This window comes from Leptonychotes weddellii, chromosome 3, assembly GCF_054177405.1.
Source record: "Leptonychotes weddellii isolate Sample4059 chromosome 3, ASM5417740v2, whole genome shotgun sequence".
Lineage (NCBI taxonomy): Eukaryota > Metazoa > Chordata > Mammalia > Carnivora > Phocidae > Leptonychotes > Leptonychotes weddellii.
This window is the reverse complement of record NC_138371.1, coordinates 41,693,348-41,708,780: the sequence shown is the minus strand read 5'-3', so window position 1 is coordinate 41,708,780 and position 15,433 is coordinate 41,693,348. Positions and strand designations below refer to the sequence as shown.

The 15,433-nt window shown below is 32.7% G+C and overlaps 1 protein-coding gene across 18 annotated transcripts in view; it reads left to right on the top strand.

Moving 5' to 3' along the window:
* Positions 1 to 14,607, top strand: part of GULP1 (GULP PTB domain containing engulfment adaptor 1) — a 262,267-nt gene extending 247,660 nt beyond the window's left edge. For all 18 annotated transcript variants that reach the window (XM_031036781.2, XM_081814014.1, XM_081814003.1 and 15 more), the window contains 3 exons: positions 2,458 to 2,596; positions 6,082 to 6,176; positions 12,627 to 14,607. In XM_031036781.2, coding sequence (XP_030892641.1) covers positions 2,458 to 2,596; positions 6,082 to 6,176; positions 12,627 to 12,698 — 306 coding nt within the window. In that variant the 3' untranslated portion in view covers positions 12,699 to 14,607. The remainder of the gene's footprint in view (positions 1 to 2,457; positions 2,597 to 6,081; positions 6,177 to 12,626) is intronic.
* The last annotated feature ends 826 nt before the right edge of the window (positions 14,608 to 15,433 follow it).

The following is a 15,433-nucleotide window of genomic DNA, read 5'->3' as shown; positions in this document are numbered from 1 at the left end:
ATTGATTTCAATATATCAAAAGATCTGTGTGACCCAAGCAACAAATGCCAGTTGACCAAATCTACATTACTGATGACCCAAAGGAAACCTGGGGTGGTTAGTGTTAGAGTCTTTAACTTTAGATACTGCAACTATTTATAGATATCCAAGCCTTGCCATTTTGGAAGTGAAAATACCTCTTAAGTGGAGTATTTAAAAACTTGATTATTTTCATATTACATACATTCTTCAACTGTATAAGTATACATTCTCAGAGTAAGTAGAAGGCATAGTATTAGCACTATCATAAAATACTAGAGCACTTATAAGTTAGCTTATTTTGGCCCTCAGTTTGTTTTGAGGCATCTGGTTAAGATTTTTGGGCTAATATAAGCCATATAATAATATAGAGTACTTTCATTTATGTTTTAAACCAGATGATACCAAGGACAACTTCCACATAAAATCATGTTTCACTCACTATAAACATTCTTATCAATTTATAGTTTAAGTTTAAAAGTTGCTCTAGTATAAATTAGGCAATAAATATACATTGACATTTTATTATATGTCTAGTATTTTGATGTGTTATATAGCTTTTAGAAAATACTTCTTTTAGATAAAGTTTAGAAAAATTTTGTGCACAAGGAACTTACAGTTCTCACTTAAAATTAAGTAGAAGGTGGCCACCAATCACAAAATTATACAGTAAACTGTGTAGACTATAAAATAGAATTTAAAATCATGTGTATACAGGCATGCATGTATACATATCTGCAGATAGATCACTATGGAGAGCAATAGGGGAAACAGTAATTATATAACTGTATATACATGTTAATAGAGTGGTAAATTATATAACTCAGACCATCAGGGATTTTGCTTCCACACTAAACCCTTCCCTCAACTTAAATCTCTCACTTCACCCTGCCTTATTTTCCCCTCAGCTTTGAGAAATGTGCAAAGAGGTGACTCAGCTTAAAAACTTCCTTCAAATTTGTGGGTTCTCCTAACTATCATTTTGGTTATTACCTTTCACTGTGAGGTTATCAAAAGCCAATTTGTGTTGGCTGCCTCAAAATCCTGTTAGTGCTTAAAAATCCCTGAAGTGTGACCTGTAGTTGAGAAGTGCCGCGCCAGGGCCAATCCTGTCAGGCTCTATCATGGGCAATTACAAAAGCTTCACCTGCCAAGCCCCCCGGGGGGGAAACTGCCCTCCCCGCACCAGGTACAGTGCACAGTATGGAGGAGTTGCAGTCAAGGACTCAGCCCCTCAACCCCTAGGCCAGCTGTGCTCTTCCGCATAGCATATCTGCATTCCTAGCCCTGGTGCCTATATTCGGAGACCTTCTTTCTGGAGGCCCTTAACCATGGCCTTTTTTAAAATGCCTCTGTCAAGGCCATCTTAGGAGGGCCTTGAAGACTCCTTTCTTCACTCTGATTCAGTATTCAGTACTTTTCTGCTCCTAGCCCTTTCTCCTTTCCCTCCCCCTGGCTTACTATTCCTCACCAAAATGGGAATTCTCTTTTCTAGATTGTGTGTGCCTGTATGTGTGTTTTTTTTCCCCCTGAATGACAAAGTGATGATTGTTTCATTCTTTTTTTTTTTAATAAAGATTTTTATTTATTTATTTGACAGAGAGACAGCGAGAACAGGAACACAAGCAGGGGGAGTGGGAGAGGGAGAAGCAGGCTTCCTGCCGAGCAGGGAGCCCGATGCGGGGCTTGATCCCAGGACCCTGGGACTATGACCTGAGCCGAAGGCAGACGCTTAACGACTGAACCACCCAGGCGCCCCCGATAGTTTCATTCTTACTTTACATCTTGACCCACACTGACCCAGATAATTTAATGATTTTGGTAGTATATTTAGTGATTATTAATTTATTTTGCAAGGTAGCTATTATCATAGAAAACTTAATGAACTCTTACCCAGGAATAAAAGGCACTGCAGTGAGTATAACAGTTGACTGTCATTGTAGTTATAAATACGAATTAACTTATACTCTTCGAAATTTTTTTAAGTTGCTATCAATTGCATTTGAATGGTCATATTTAAGAAGGTGCATTACTTATGTTCAGTTATTTCTGTTTCCAACTTACGGAAAATATAATACTGAAATCATGTTTTTATACAGTTTCTAATATTTTCAGTTCTCTGATACAAATGGCAGTTGTTTCTAGATATACAAAAATATCTAATATCTTTTATAACTATCTAGAATAGTATTGTCACCATTTTTGCCATCATCTTTAAGGTCATTGTTGCAGAAATTTTCTGTTGCTTTCTTTCCAATGAATATTTGGTACCTGGTTAAATCATATGGAATTGCCAACATTTGATCTAGAAAATGGCAAGTTCATATGATTCAACTGAATTTGTTGTTGTTTATCTATGTTCTCTATGCATATGAAATATTTAGCATTATAATGTGTCTACCTGAAATACTGCCTTAATTCACATTATTTTCATTGCAGGCGGGCAGTGTGACACCTAAGTCACCCTCCACTGACATCTTTGATATGATACCATTTTCTCCAATATCACACCCAGCTTCGATGCCTGCTCGCAACGGCACACAGCCACCTCCAATACCTAGTAGATCTACTGAGATTAGTAAGCCTTCTAAACCAATATTCTTTGCTATATTTGTGTAGATTTTAAATGTTTAATTGACACTTTATGGAAAATTACATATCTTAAGTTCACTAAAAGTGTTAATTACCAAAGAATTATGTCTACTTGTGCCGAATTAGCTAATCATATTTAACTTTATAATTCAGAGTATACTACTAAAGACATCACTATTGCATTTGAAACTATTTTATGAAAAATGATATTTTTGGTATAGGGTTATTTATATCAATACAAAGCATTTAATTATATTTTATTGTACTTGGGGTTATACTTTTAATGTTTTAATGGTTAAAAACAACTTGGTGGTAATTATTTTAATATTTTTGACATGTTTAGTAGAGCTCAGTGTAAATTTTTTGTTACCATAGAGTATAGGAATATTCTTAAAGAAATACATAAATATATGAATTCCATGATTCATTTATTTATTAATCCTATATAAGTGTTCTATACATGCATCGCTTTTCTGATTTACCTTCTATACATTTGGAAGGAACATAAGAGTCTCTTACTGATGAATTGGAAAGCAACCAACAGATGCTCATTTTCAATGTCGTGATTGTATTTTGATCTGTGCCCTGTCACAGAAACTTAAAGAGTAGTTCCCAATGGCCATGCTCAGTCATTATGTCCAAAGGAAACTGAAGAAAAGAGAGTTTTACACCAGTTCATAGACCCTGATTCGTAGACCCCAGAGAAGAATGTTTAAGACACATAAATGTGGTTCACATTAAGACATTTTCAATATAACTCTTAAGTTTTAGCTTGGGCTTAAAGTATGTCAGGGCCTTTAATTTATTTGTTTCCCCCTATGGAACTTATCAAAATATATTACACATGTTAGATATTCAATAAATTTTAGAGAATTAATTTGTAAATGCAAAGTAATAATCTTAGAAACTTTAAAAATCATTTTACAAAAATATATCAGTACTTTTACATAAATTGAAATATATATTTAAATTCCTCTGAATATATTTTGTACCAATGCAAAATATTTTTTCAGGAAATAATCTATAATATATATGCCACAGTGTGTTTTTAGCAAATGTTGCCAATATCCTGATACATATGGGGCATTTTTTTTGTCTATGAGTATCCCACATCTCTTCCTTTACTGTTTTTTAATTCCTTGGACTTAACCACTGGTTTACTCATTCATTTATTTAGTCCAATGGGCATTTGTATAGCATATATGCTAGACTTGGGTTACAAGCTGGAATTTGAAATATAAATTAGCTATATATCTACAAAAGAGGATTTTAATCAAAGTCAAAATAGAAATTGAGAAGAGTGAATAGATTTGAAAATATTTAGAAAGAATAATCTATCAGGATGGTGATTGAGAGTTCATAATCAATTATGACTCAGGATTTTAGACTGAATGTTGTTAACAGGAAAAACTAGAGGTAGAAAAGGTGGAAATGCATTCCGTTTTAGACATTGATAAATTTGATACGCTTTTAGAAAATCTAGGCAAAGGTGCTCAGATAGTTTTAAGGAATTTTTTAATGAGAAACTGAAGTTAACACCTTGCTACATTTTTTAGTATCTAATGATCCTGAGTGCCAAAGTTTAGTAAATACAATGAAAGATAGATGATGATAGATAGATAGATAGATAGATAGATAGATAGATAGATAGATAGAATTCTAGATACCCCATACCATGTCTGTCTATCTTTATAGCAAATGCTATTGGAAAAATGGTACAGACAGACTTACTTGATACAGAATTGCCACAAATCTTTTTAATTTGTAAAAAACCACAGTATCTGTGAAGCACTGTAAAGCAAAGCGCAATAAAATGAGATAAGCCTGTAATGAAAATCTCTATTCCTCTTGATCAGCTCTTCTTCCTTTTCATTAATTCATTTCTTTTTTTTAAGATTTTATTTATTTATTTGACAGAAAGAGAGAGAGCGAGAGCAGGAACACAAGCAGGGGGAGTGGGAGAGGGAGAAGCAGGCTTCCCGCCGAGCGGGGAGCCCAATGTGGGTCTCGATCCCAGGACCCTGGGATCATGACCTGAGCCAAAAGCAGACGCTTAATGACTGAGCCACCCAGGCGCCCTCATTAATTCATTTCTTTTCACAAACATCTATCATGTGTAAAGCATTGTTGGACAGGCTTGTGGTATGGTGGTAACCAGGGCACTCCTCCAAAGAAAAGTTCCTTTGTTCTCCAAGTTCTGATTTATTGCCTAAGCTACATCAGACTGAGGAAAATAACAACAGTAATAATAACACCCATACCCATATATAATACCTATATATATTATATCATATATATAATATTCATATATAAGGTGACAATAAATTCCCATTTGTTTAGGACAGTTCTGGTTTATACCTTTTGTCCTGCTGTAACTGTTGGTAGCATTCCTTTTACTCTTAAAAGTGTCTTTATTTGGATGATAAAGTATATGTCCCTCTTATAAGTTATACAATACTTATCAGCACCAGGAACTTATAAAAATTTTTACTTATTTAATACGTGAATTTGAAAAAAACAGTTATAACTGGAAAAGCAAGAGTCTTTCATAATGAGGGTCACAGATTAATTTACATGATATGGTAGAACTCAAGGAACATAAATATTACTTCTTATATAGCATGGAATTTTGAGGATATAGTTTTTCTTAATATATTATAAATTCCCATGCACCTATATAATTTTAAAAAATTGTGTGCATTAAGGCTGCATTGGAATTGATTCAGAAGAAAGAAATTTCATAATTTTTAAATTTTTAAATAATAGGCCATAGTTTTACCAATTTTAACTTTGATCCTTTTTAGTGGTTAAAAAAGTATGTACTTTAGAATATATGTTACAGAGACCTTTTTGATATTCCATTATTGCTATTTTTAAAAAGAAATTTGTTTCTGGGATAGGAGACATTTTTAAAGAACCTGTCCCATTGTGTTTATTTAGGAAGGTGATATAATTTCATAGTACATGAGACAATATGCCTTAAATTTTCTCTAAATAAATGTGAGATTAAGGTATAATGAGCTATGAGTAAAACTATTTACCAATCTACCTCAGTCCCTCATATTGCTTCATGATCTGTTGTGTTACAAAGGCATCAGTAAAGGGAATAGAGAAGTCTCAATAAGTAATACATTCATTGTGGTAAATTTAAACTGCTTCAGTAAAAATGCAGGTATTGTAATACGGTAATTTCAAATATTTGGTGGATTTGATATTGAGAAGTCTTAATTAAAGACACAGAAATCTCTCTGGGTAATAATTCCTTGAAACCAGACAGTTTTTAATATTGTCATAAAATGGGTCTTTGCTTCTTTGTTGGTCTAAGCTCAGGAAAGCCCAGCATAAAGTGTGCGTGGATAGGAGCTCATTTGGCCATATGAGTAGTTCTTTATATAATCTTGCCTTGGAAACCTAACTCACCCCAACTCACTTCTTGTCATTTCATTTACTAAATTATTTTCCTCCTTTTAGAACGGGACCTGTTTGGAGCAGAACCTTTTGACCCATTTAACTGTGGAGCAGGGGATTTTCCTCCAGATATTCAATCAAAATTAGATGAAATGCAGGTGACTATTTTAACAGATTGGCCTATAAATGGTTTATTTCTTTTTAATATGGGACACAAAAAATGGACACAAAGAAATTTGGACACACCAAAACTACCCTTTCCTTGAATTTTTATCACTATAAAAACCTACTTGAAACAATTGCTTTAAAATATTCATATACATTTAGTCCTAAAAATACTCCTACGCGTGCTAAGGATGGGTCTTATTTTGTTTTGTTTTGTTTTTAGTAGTGTGATTTACCATGGCAATAAGTTGGTTCTTTTTTTATACAAAATTACACAGATTCTAATGGTTCATTACTTTGAAATCCAAAAATTACAAGGTAATTTCACTAGGTTTACAAGATTTCATCTCAGTTTTACCAGTTATGAAGTTCAAATTGTGAATGGGTAGATGAAGGAACATCTTTGTGAGAGGAAAATCAGTCTCTTTTAAGAGAGGCATGGTAGCTGTGGTTCCTAACTTCTGGACTCTTTTTGGAAAAGCAGGCACCCAGTGACACCTTCTTTAGTAATGTAGTCCAGGTGGGTTTTCACTTCTCTCTCCCTCTTTTATTTTTCAATTCTCAATTGTACTGGAAGTTTGGAGATACTGGTTTCTTTTTACAGTGGGCCGTGATTAATAAATGGTCTTAAAAGCACCAGAAAAAAAAAATCTTCTCTTTATATTTGCCCTTTACATTTTGGTGAAGTTAATATATCTTATTTTTTATCTAAAAGACTATTTATATGGTAGAATGTAGGCAAAGACCAATTATAGGAAGCTGATTGAGAAGAGGCAGCGAAGAGAAGGAGTCATTCCCGTTTATTAGGTGATTCGTTCTCTGTGCTTCATTTCCTGGACAAAACAATTAATAGTGGATTCTGATCTTCTAATACTGGTGAAACACCCCTTCCTAGAAAGATAATATAAATATCCTTCCACTCGTTTTGGACTACAGCTGTGAAGCAGTTGTCTTCTTTTCTAGGTATTCTGTGAATTTCCTTATTGTTCTAGATATAATAATGCCTGCATCTTAACAGTTGGATTATTTGACATACGCCTTGAGATTTTCAAAGAATATGTTCAAACAGCATTTCTCAAGCTGGGTGATTGATAATTTTCTTTTACATGAAAAAATTATTTTAAATCCTTTATATTGACTTAAATTGTAACACTTCTTAAATATTTACCAAAAAAGTTATAAATAACTTAGCCTTACAGCTCCTGTACAACTATTAATTCAAAAATTATAAATTAAATGAAAGCAAAATTACAATACCTAATAAGTTAATAAATTAAGAACTTCAACACGATGGGTGATGTTATTTGGCCAAAACCAAAACCACCGATGTCAAACTTCTCTTGATTTCAGCATGTATCCTGTTTGGTGGTACAATTTCTCTACCTCTTTTCTATATTTCAAATACTATGAAATACTTTCACTCAAACAGTGCATGATTACTTAGCAAGAATATCTATTTCATATGAAATCAATCCCTTCCTTTTTTATTAGTTTTACCAATTAGGTTTGTGCTCCTTAGGATTAATGCTTTTATAAGAACAAACACAAACATGGACACTGATGTGGTGGTGTTTGTTCTCAAGCATTATGCAAATCACAAAGAGTACTTTTCTATTAATGTTTTTTTAATTTTCACAAGACTGAAAAAATTTCTATAGATTTTTAAAAATAAACCTACGTTTGCAGATTTTTGTAGGAACTAACTTTGAGAGACACTGTATTGGAATGATTTAGTGATGTGTTAAATAATGTTAAGCTGTGGTATTTTTGCTTCTGTTTTTGTTTTTGCCATTTCTAATATTTTCTTAATGTCTTTTTTATTCTTTTCTGCTTTCATGGTGGGTAGCGCCAGAGATGGTTGGTATATTATTTTCATAATAATTTTAAATAACTTACAACTTCTTAAAGCTAAAACCTTAATATTTGCATGCTCTACTTAATAAATATTCAAGCAGCAGTTTCATATGGATGTTTCTGATTGTTGTGTTTAAAGAGGTTTTATAACCTGTATTTTAAAGTTATTTTTTTCAATGGTGTAGTCTCTATTGCATTATCCACCTCATTGCTTGTCTGATTTTTTTGTTTTGTTTTGTTTTGTTTTTTTAGTTCAAGATTTACTTGCAAGGTCACTTTAACTAAAGTAAAATAATATTTTCTTCATCTAAAGCCTGTGACAACTTTTGTTATTAATCTTGTTAGCCTAATTAAGCTAATGCACACTTTGGGCTACTATTTTTATCTTTGTATATAATGTAAAAACAGTACAGTACAGTGGGTTGTATAAATAACATTGAGTTAATACGCCTAGTGAGATATTTGGGTTTTCTCTTTCACTTACAGAGGAAATCACAAAAGTATCTTGTGCGCCTCAGAATTTAAGCAGAAATGTGAAGTCGCATTGTACTATAAATTGTTAGAAAATTAAATATTTATTTGAACTCAATAATGTGGTTATTTAATTTGACATAATTTGAACTTCCTGGGACTTGTCACTGACAGGCAAATCAGTAAAAGAGTATCGACAGCCTAGAAGTGTACCTTCTAAGTTATAATAATTTAATACCTTTAAAAAGGAGCTTGGCAAGAAAGATGGAAGAATTTTGCATGCAGGGATGTTAAGTCAGCTGGTTCAATAATTTGGTAGAAGATCAATGCACCGCTGTAACTACAATAAATATCCAAGTAAATTTCAGAAAGATTAGTCAGTTTAAAAAAATGTTTGAAAATACAATTGAGTATTTATCAGACTTTTGAATTGGAAAGAAATTTTTATAAGGAAAAGAAAAATATGTAGTTTTATAGTTTCTTGTAATTTTTTCTTTTCTCTTTAAAAAATATAAAATATATCACATATACATAATTAAGGTAAGTAGACCAATAATTAGATAACTTAACAATCAGATAAATAAAAACCTAGCAGTTCACAAAAGACCATGGTTTTTATGCATGTAGCAATCTAACCAAAGAATATCTACAAATTAAATAAAGAATTAGAAATGCTGTTTTAATCAAGCAAATCAAACATTTTATTTCCTTGCTAATAATCAGTACAAGTGAAAGTATGATGAGACAAGCCCTCTAACTCATTGCTGGGCCAAGGTGAGTTCATAGCATCCCTTCGGAGAGTAATTTGTTAGTAAACCTTATATTTTTATTTGAAATCAGAAACTTTAATGCGATCTGTTCTGAGAAAAAAAATGACTAAAAATGTGGAAAATTTCTGTGGGCAAAAGCTTCTAGTTAACTTTTTTCATAATTATAAAATACTGGAAACAGTTAAATCACATTAAAAATAATAGATTGGTGGTTGCCAGAAGGAAGAGAAGTGAAGAGATGGGATTAAGAGGTACAAACTTCCAGTTATAAAGTAAATAAGTCACAAGGATGAAAAGTATAGGGAATATAGTCAATAATATTATAATGACTTTTTATGGTGACAGATGGTAACTACATGTATTGTGGGGACATTTTATAATGTATATAAATATTGAATCACTATGTTATATACCCGAAACTAACATAATAATTTTGAATCAACTATACTTGAACTTTTAAAAAATTAATAGAATATTATATAATCATTAAATTAGTTTTATGGGGACCCAATAGGGAATGTTTGTTCCACTAAGTTTTAAAAAGAATATAGAAAATTTTATATATGAAATACATAAGTTATGTATGCTATATGGTTTTTATGTTATTATTAAAATTGTTTTAAAAAATCTAGAGATAGAAAAAAAGGAGACTCAAAGGACATACCTCAGTGTGTGAACAATTCTTGCAGAAGACTGGCTTTTCCTTGACATAATTCTCTCCCTATTTCAAAATAAGAAAATGCAACGGGGCAACATATTTCATACGAAAAGCTTATTATTAGTAATATGTTAATAATAAAGTTATCATTTGCATGATACTAGCTTATGATCACTTCCACCACTATATAAGTTAAATAAAGCCTGATTTTCATCCCGAGTTTTAAAATTCAAGAGGATATGGAAACCTGAGAAAGATTCACTGATCATTAAATCATGATTTACTAAATGAGACCTAGGAGGAAAGGTCAGAAACTGTGTGAGAAATTTTATATTAGGAGTAAAGAAAACCAAGGAGAGAGAGAATATTATGTGTCTGTTAATAGGGATGATTAAAGTAATTGAAGGAGACTCCAAAGGGATCCTTATAAAATCACTATGGAGATATTCTTGTAAATGATATACATTTTTTTTTATTGTTGAAATAGTGACCGATCCCTATTTTCCTATGATTGCTATTCTGCCGTTCAAACACAAACACATTGATAAATAGTATTTTCAGGGTAGTTGAAATGATAGTGGTTTCATTTCAGAATGAACTGAGTAAAATTTTAAAATACTGTAGAGTATCAAACCTTTCCCAGTTATTATATATACTATCTATCTATCATCTATCTATCATCTATCATCTGTCATCTATCTTTCTATCTGTCTATCATCTATCTATCTATCTATCTATCTATCTATCTATCTGTCTGATGTGCCAGAAGATGATATAGTACACAGATCCTCACATATCCAAATAAAATATTTATATGAAACAGTTCATTTACACTCTCTTTAGCTTTAAGTATTGATTTCTCTAAGTATCTGGCAACTGTTTAAAATAATATGCATAGATATGACGAAGTATTTCTTCTTGTGATAAAACAGGCTTTAAAAAAATAATGGCAAGTACTCTGGCTTTTACTCAACTGACTATAATTTGGATTCTAAGTGCTGAGAAGAAGTTTTGGAAAATCTTTGCAGCGGCGGCATTGCCCCGTGGTCTCTCTGCTGTAGATACAGTGAAGAGCACTCTGAATGTTGAGAGCAAATGAGGTGTGGCTTGCAGTGTCATGCTTTTCTCCCTCTCTGTGATCATGTTTACACTGGATCTGTAATAAGGACATTTAGATACCTGTGGTAAACAAAAGTAATTTGGGGGAAGGCAAAGAAATACACAATTGGCTAACACACCAGTAGATTCAGTTTAATGAAATAAAATGCAAAGGAGAACAGAGGACAAAAGCCTTCTCACTGAGAGACATTTTATTTTCTGCAGGAATAGGCTGTTTACATTTCACTCACCAATAATGTGTCACATAGTCACCCCTTACTACACCTTACCTCCTTCAACAAAATTTCAGTTCTGTCAGTAAGAGAGAAAGGTAAAGTATATATATATATATGTATAGGAACTGCCACAGTGCTTCTAGGAGGAAACCTAAAATGTGACCCCCAGGTCCTCTGATTAATGTGAGTCCATGCTCTTGATCTCTTCGTGGCACGCCAGTGTGCATAGATTACGGGCAAGAGTGGGGAGGGAGGAGGTGGTAAACCTGGAGATAGCCCATTACCTTATGCAAAAAAGAAGAGAGCTCGGAGCGGAGGACAAACTTTTTTTTTTTTTTAAAGATTTTTTATTTATTTATTCGACAGAGAGAGAGATAGCGAGAGCAGGAACACAAGCAGGGGGAGTGGGAGAGGGAGAAGCAGGCCTCCCGCTGAGCAGGGAGTCTGATGCGGGGCTCGATCCCAGGACCCTGGGATCATGACCTGAACCGAAGGCAGACGCTCAACGACTGAGCCACCCAGGCGCCCTGCCACTAACTTTTAGCTCAAAATCTTAGGGCACTTGTGATGAGCACTGGGTGTTGTAAGTCAGTGATGAATCACTAAATCCTCCATGTGAAACAAATACTACACTGTACGTTAACTCGCTGGAATTAAACAAAAACTTGGGAAAAAAAATCTTAGGAGGAAGAGATTGCGTACTTGCTCTCAATAAATCAAAGGCAACTTAACTTCCAGAAACATCTAAACCCTGCTAGGAGGAGTGGGACTCAAAGCAAAGCTTACAGCTACAAGCAATAGCAGGACTAGAGGAAGCCTTCTCCGTGACAAAGTGGTCTGCAGTTCTGTGTTCCACGTAGGATATGGCATTGCGCTTACTATTAAGTGTTCTACCCAGGCCCTGGACAGGGGTGAAAACTATCAGGCTATCTCAAACTTTTCATCAAATTTGAGGTCTAGCTATCTTACTCACATTTAAATGAATATTGATCCTGAAAGCCAGCAGAGGAGATGTAAGCTACAGTAGAATGGCAGAATAGACTTTACTGAAAAAGAAACATTTAAGTCTTAAACAACTTAATTCCGTGTATTTCTGTCTTCTTTTGTCTTTCGTGCGTGCTAACGTCACATATATTTACAACATTTCAACTGCTAATCGGTGTAAACAATTACCTGAGATACACACCGATATAAAAATTTGACAAACCAGCATTTGCCATATTGTTCCTTAGCTGATCAAAGCATGAAGATCTCAACTTCCGTTCAGTCATTTTATTTCATGATTGTCATCGTTATTATCATTATTATTATTGCCATGAGCATTTCTTATTTTAATGATTTTACTCTGTTTTACAGGAGGGGTTCAAAATGGGACTAACTCTTGAAGGCACAGTATTTTGTCTCGACCCATTAGACAGCAGGTGCTGATGTCAAGAACAAAAGATCCAGATTTGTGTTAAATTTGTTGTATATGCATATACATCATTCCTTATTACTTTATGACAGGTAGTATATGTGTGCCAATATATTTTTGAAGATCTTAATTTTTTGCAAATTATTTTAGTAAAGTGTCCTTCGCTATTGATCTATAATGTTTATTTTAAAAACAACTCACTGTATAGTAAATCATACTTTTATGTTCCTTTCTGTTTCTCTTGTAGATGACTTTATAATCAAAAAACAAATTATCCAAATATCTGTCTTGTGTCTGAGTTCTGAATAATTAGCATCTTGAAATTCGTGCTCATTTTCCAGACTGCTAGTTTATTATTGATTCCCGAAAGCCATACCTTGATGATACCTTTCAAAGTCTTGAGGCGATATACCAATGCCAAACTAAATATGGTCTGTATTCAAACCAATAAGCATGTTAGCATCCATTAGACAGATGTTATTTTATGTGTTAAATGTTGTTCATATCATTGGCAAAATGTAGACTTTGACTATAATGCCACTAGGTCATTTTTAGCAGGTAAAATAGCAAAAATATAATTTCCAATAATAATTAAACCAAATAATTAGAGTATTTATTAGTAAAAGCAAAGTAATAATGTTAGCTATTATTATCATTTATACTCTAAATCTTTTATTTATATCATAAATAAGGATAATGGAAAAAAACAAAAATCTGCTCATTCCAAAACACTTAAAATTTAATTTCTAATGAGATAAGTTATATTGCTAAACATCTAAACATCATCTGATCTAATATTTTCTAAAAAAAAAATTTGGAATATATGCTGTCTATAGTTGCAATATCTATTACACACATTTACTTTACCAAATATATTTTTTCTCACTGAATGATATTATTCTCATATTTTCTCCTTTGGTAAATATTTTCCCACCAAATTTTATTTTGTGATGCCCCCTTAGTTTTGATACTTTAAAATCTGTAACAGTTATCCTTTATGAATCATCGGTATTGTTTAGCAATTTTAATTTGTATTTGTTTTTGTTGAAGTCAGAATCTCATTCTTTACAAAAATCAAGTGGCTTCTCAGTTTGGGCTAACATGAACTATAAAATTTTCTTGTACTTAATTCATAATGTGCTATGAACTCCGACCTTTAAAAATGTTTATTTTTCTACCTTTGCCCATATGTAACAGACTTTAATTTGTACTCAGTGCAAGAGAATTTATGGTTAAAATTTATAATTTGGTTCATTGCATCATAAGAAAAATAGATTAAATTAATGAAAATGTGAGTTTAGATTAGGGGTAGATCTCAAAATAGATTTTTCTTTTTCTCATGGGAATTTTTGTCAAGTGCTAAAGGTACATATTCACTGGGAAAAGAAATCAAATATGCTTATGCAATATTATCTTTGTATGTATCTTCATAATGTTCTATGGTATATATAAGCCTTCTTAGGTGTTTTCTGTTATCTGCTAAGTTGTACGTTAATTAGAGGTTAGTATGTTTCATAAAGAAGAATCTTTATAATTTTGTTTGTCATATAGTATTTTGGAATTTGTATAATGAGGATGTTTAGAAGCCATATGAATGGCTTTTTTTTAACAGATAGAATTTGTATTTTTATTGTACTTTAAAAGCTTTATGTAATAGGTATATATTTAGTGGCCATTTATTACCAATGGTAACACAGTAGAGTACTAAGATGGTATTTGCACACTTAAGATATGTTACTTTACCAATTTTTAATGGTAATCAGTTCTGCTACTGGCATGACTAAATAGTACATAATTGGTCATTAATTATGAACATTTATTTCACCAGTGCATTTTTATGAAGATCCAGTTGAAAATGGTATTTCTATGTAAACTCAGTGATATGTTTGATTTTGCTGAGAATAAATGATTTTAAATAAATAATTGTATATTTACTCATTAAATAATCTCTGATTAAGTTAGAAACATTCTGAAGCTAATTACATGACAAGGTTTCCAGGTCAAAGAATGAGGCCTAAGAGTGGAAGGAAGGAAGGAAGGAAGGAAGGAAGGAAGGAAAAAAGGAAGAAAGGAAGGAAAGAAAGAAAGGAGGGAGGAAAGGAGAGAGGAGGGGAGGAAGGGAGGGGAAAAGAATTAATGAGCTTTACCTTTAACTTCATTTCTTATAGCCCACACACATTTTAGCTTTATAAGCAAATATCATTCAGTTGTGAAAACAGTGGACTTGATCCTGCTGGTGAGAGAGGTCATAATTTTGTTCCTTTCAAGAAGCGCCTGGTACAATAACTGTATTATATAAACAACTCTTTTCAAAATTGAGAGGCTTTTTAGCATAGTAATAATATAAAGGATTTCTTGGTAGATAGTCTTTAAAAGGTAGACTTGATAGTAAGATTTGAGTTGTGGCTTATTGGAATATCATAACATTTTGAACCTTTTGAAAACAAAATATTAAGTATTTTAAAGATTCACAGGACTCACATGTACGTTCTTTGCACACCAGTGAACAATTCATCAACCCATTCAATAAAGTTCATTTATTACTCACTTTACGTGATAACGTATAGTATGTGGTTAAGAGAACATCTAGTAAGTTTGCTTACTTAACATTGTTAAATTGAAGATGACCAGTTTCCTGCCTTCGGTTAGTTTATTGTCATAAAGGAAAAGTAAGGCAATATATGAATTAATAGGTGAAAACCAGTATGTTCTAAAGTACGTGTGAACCAAAAACTTCCCAGAAGACGTT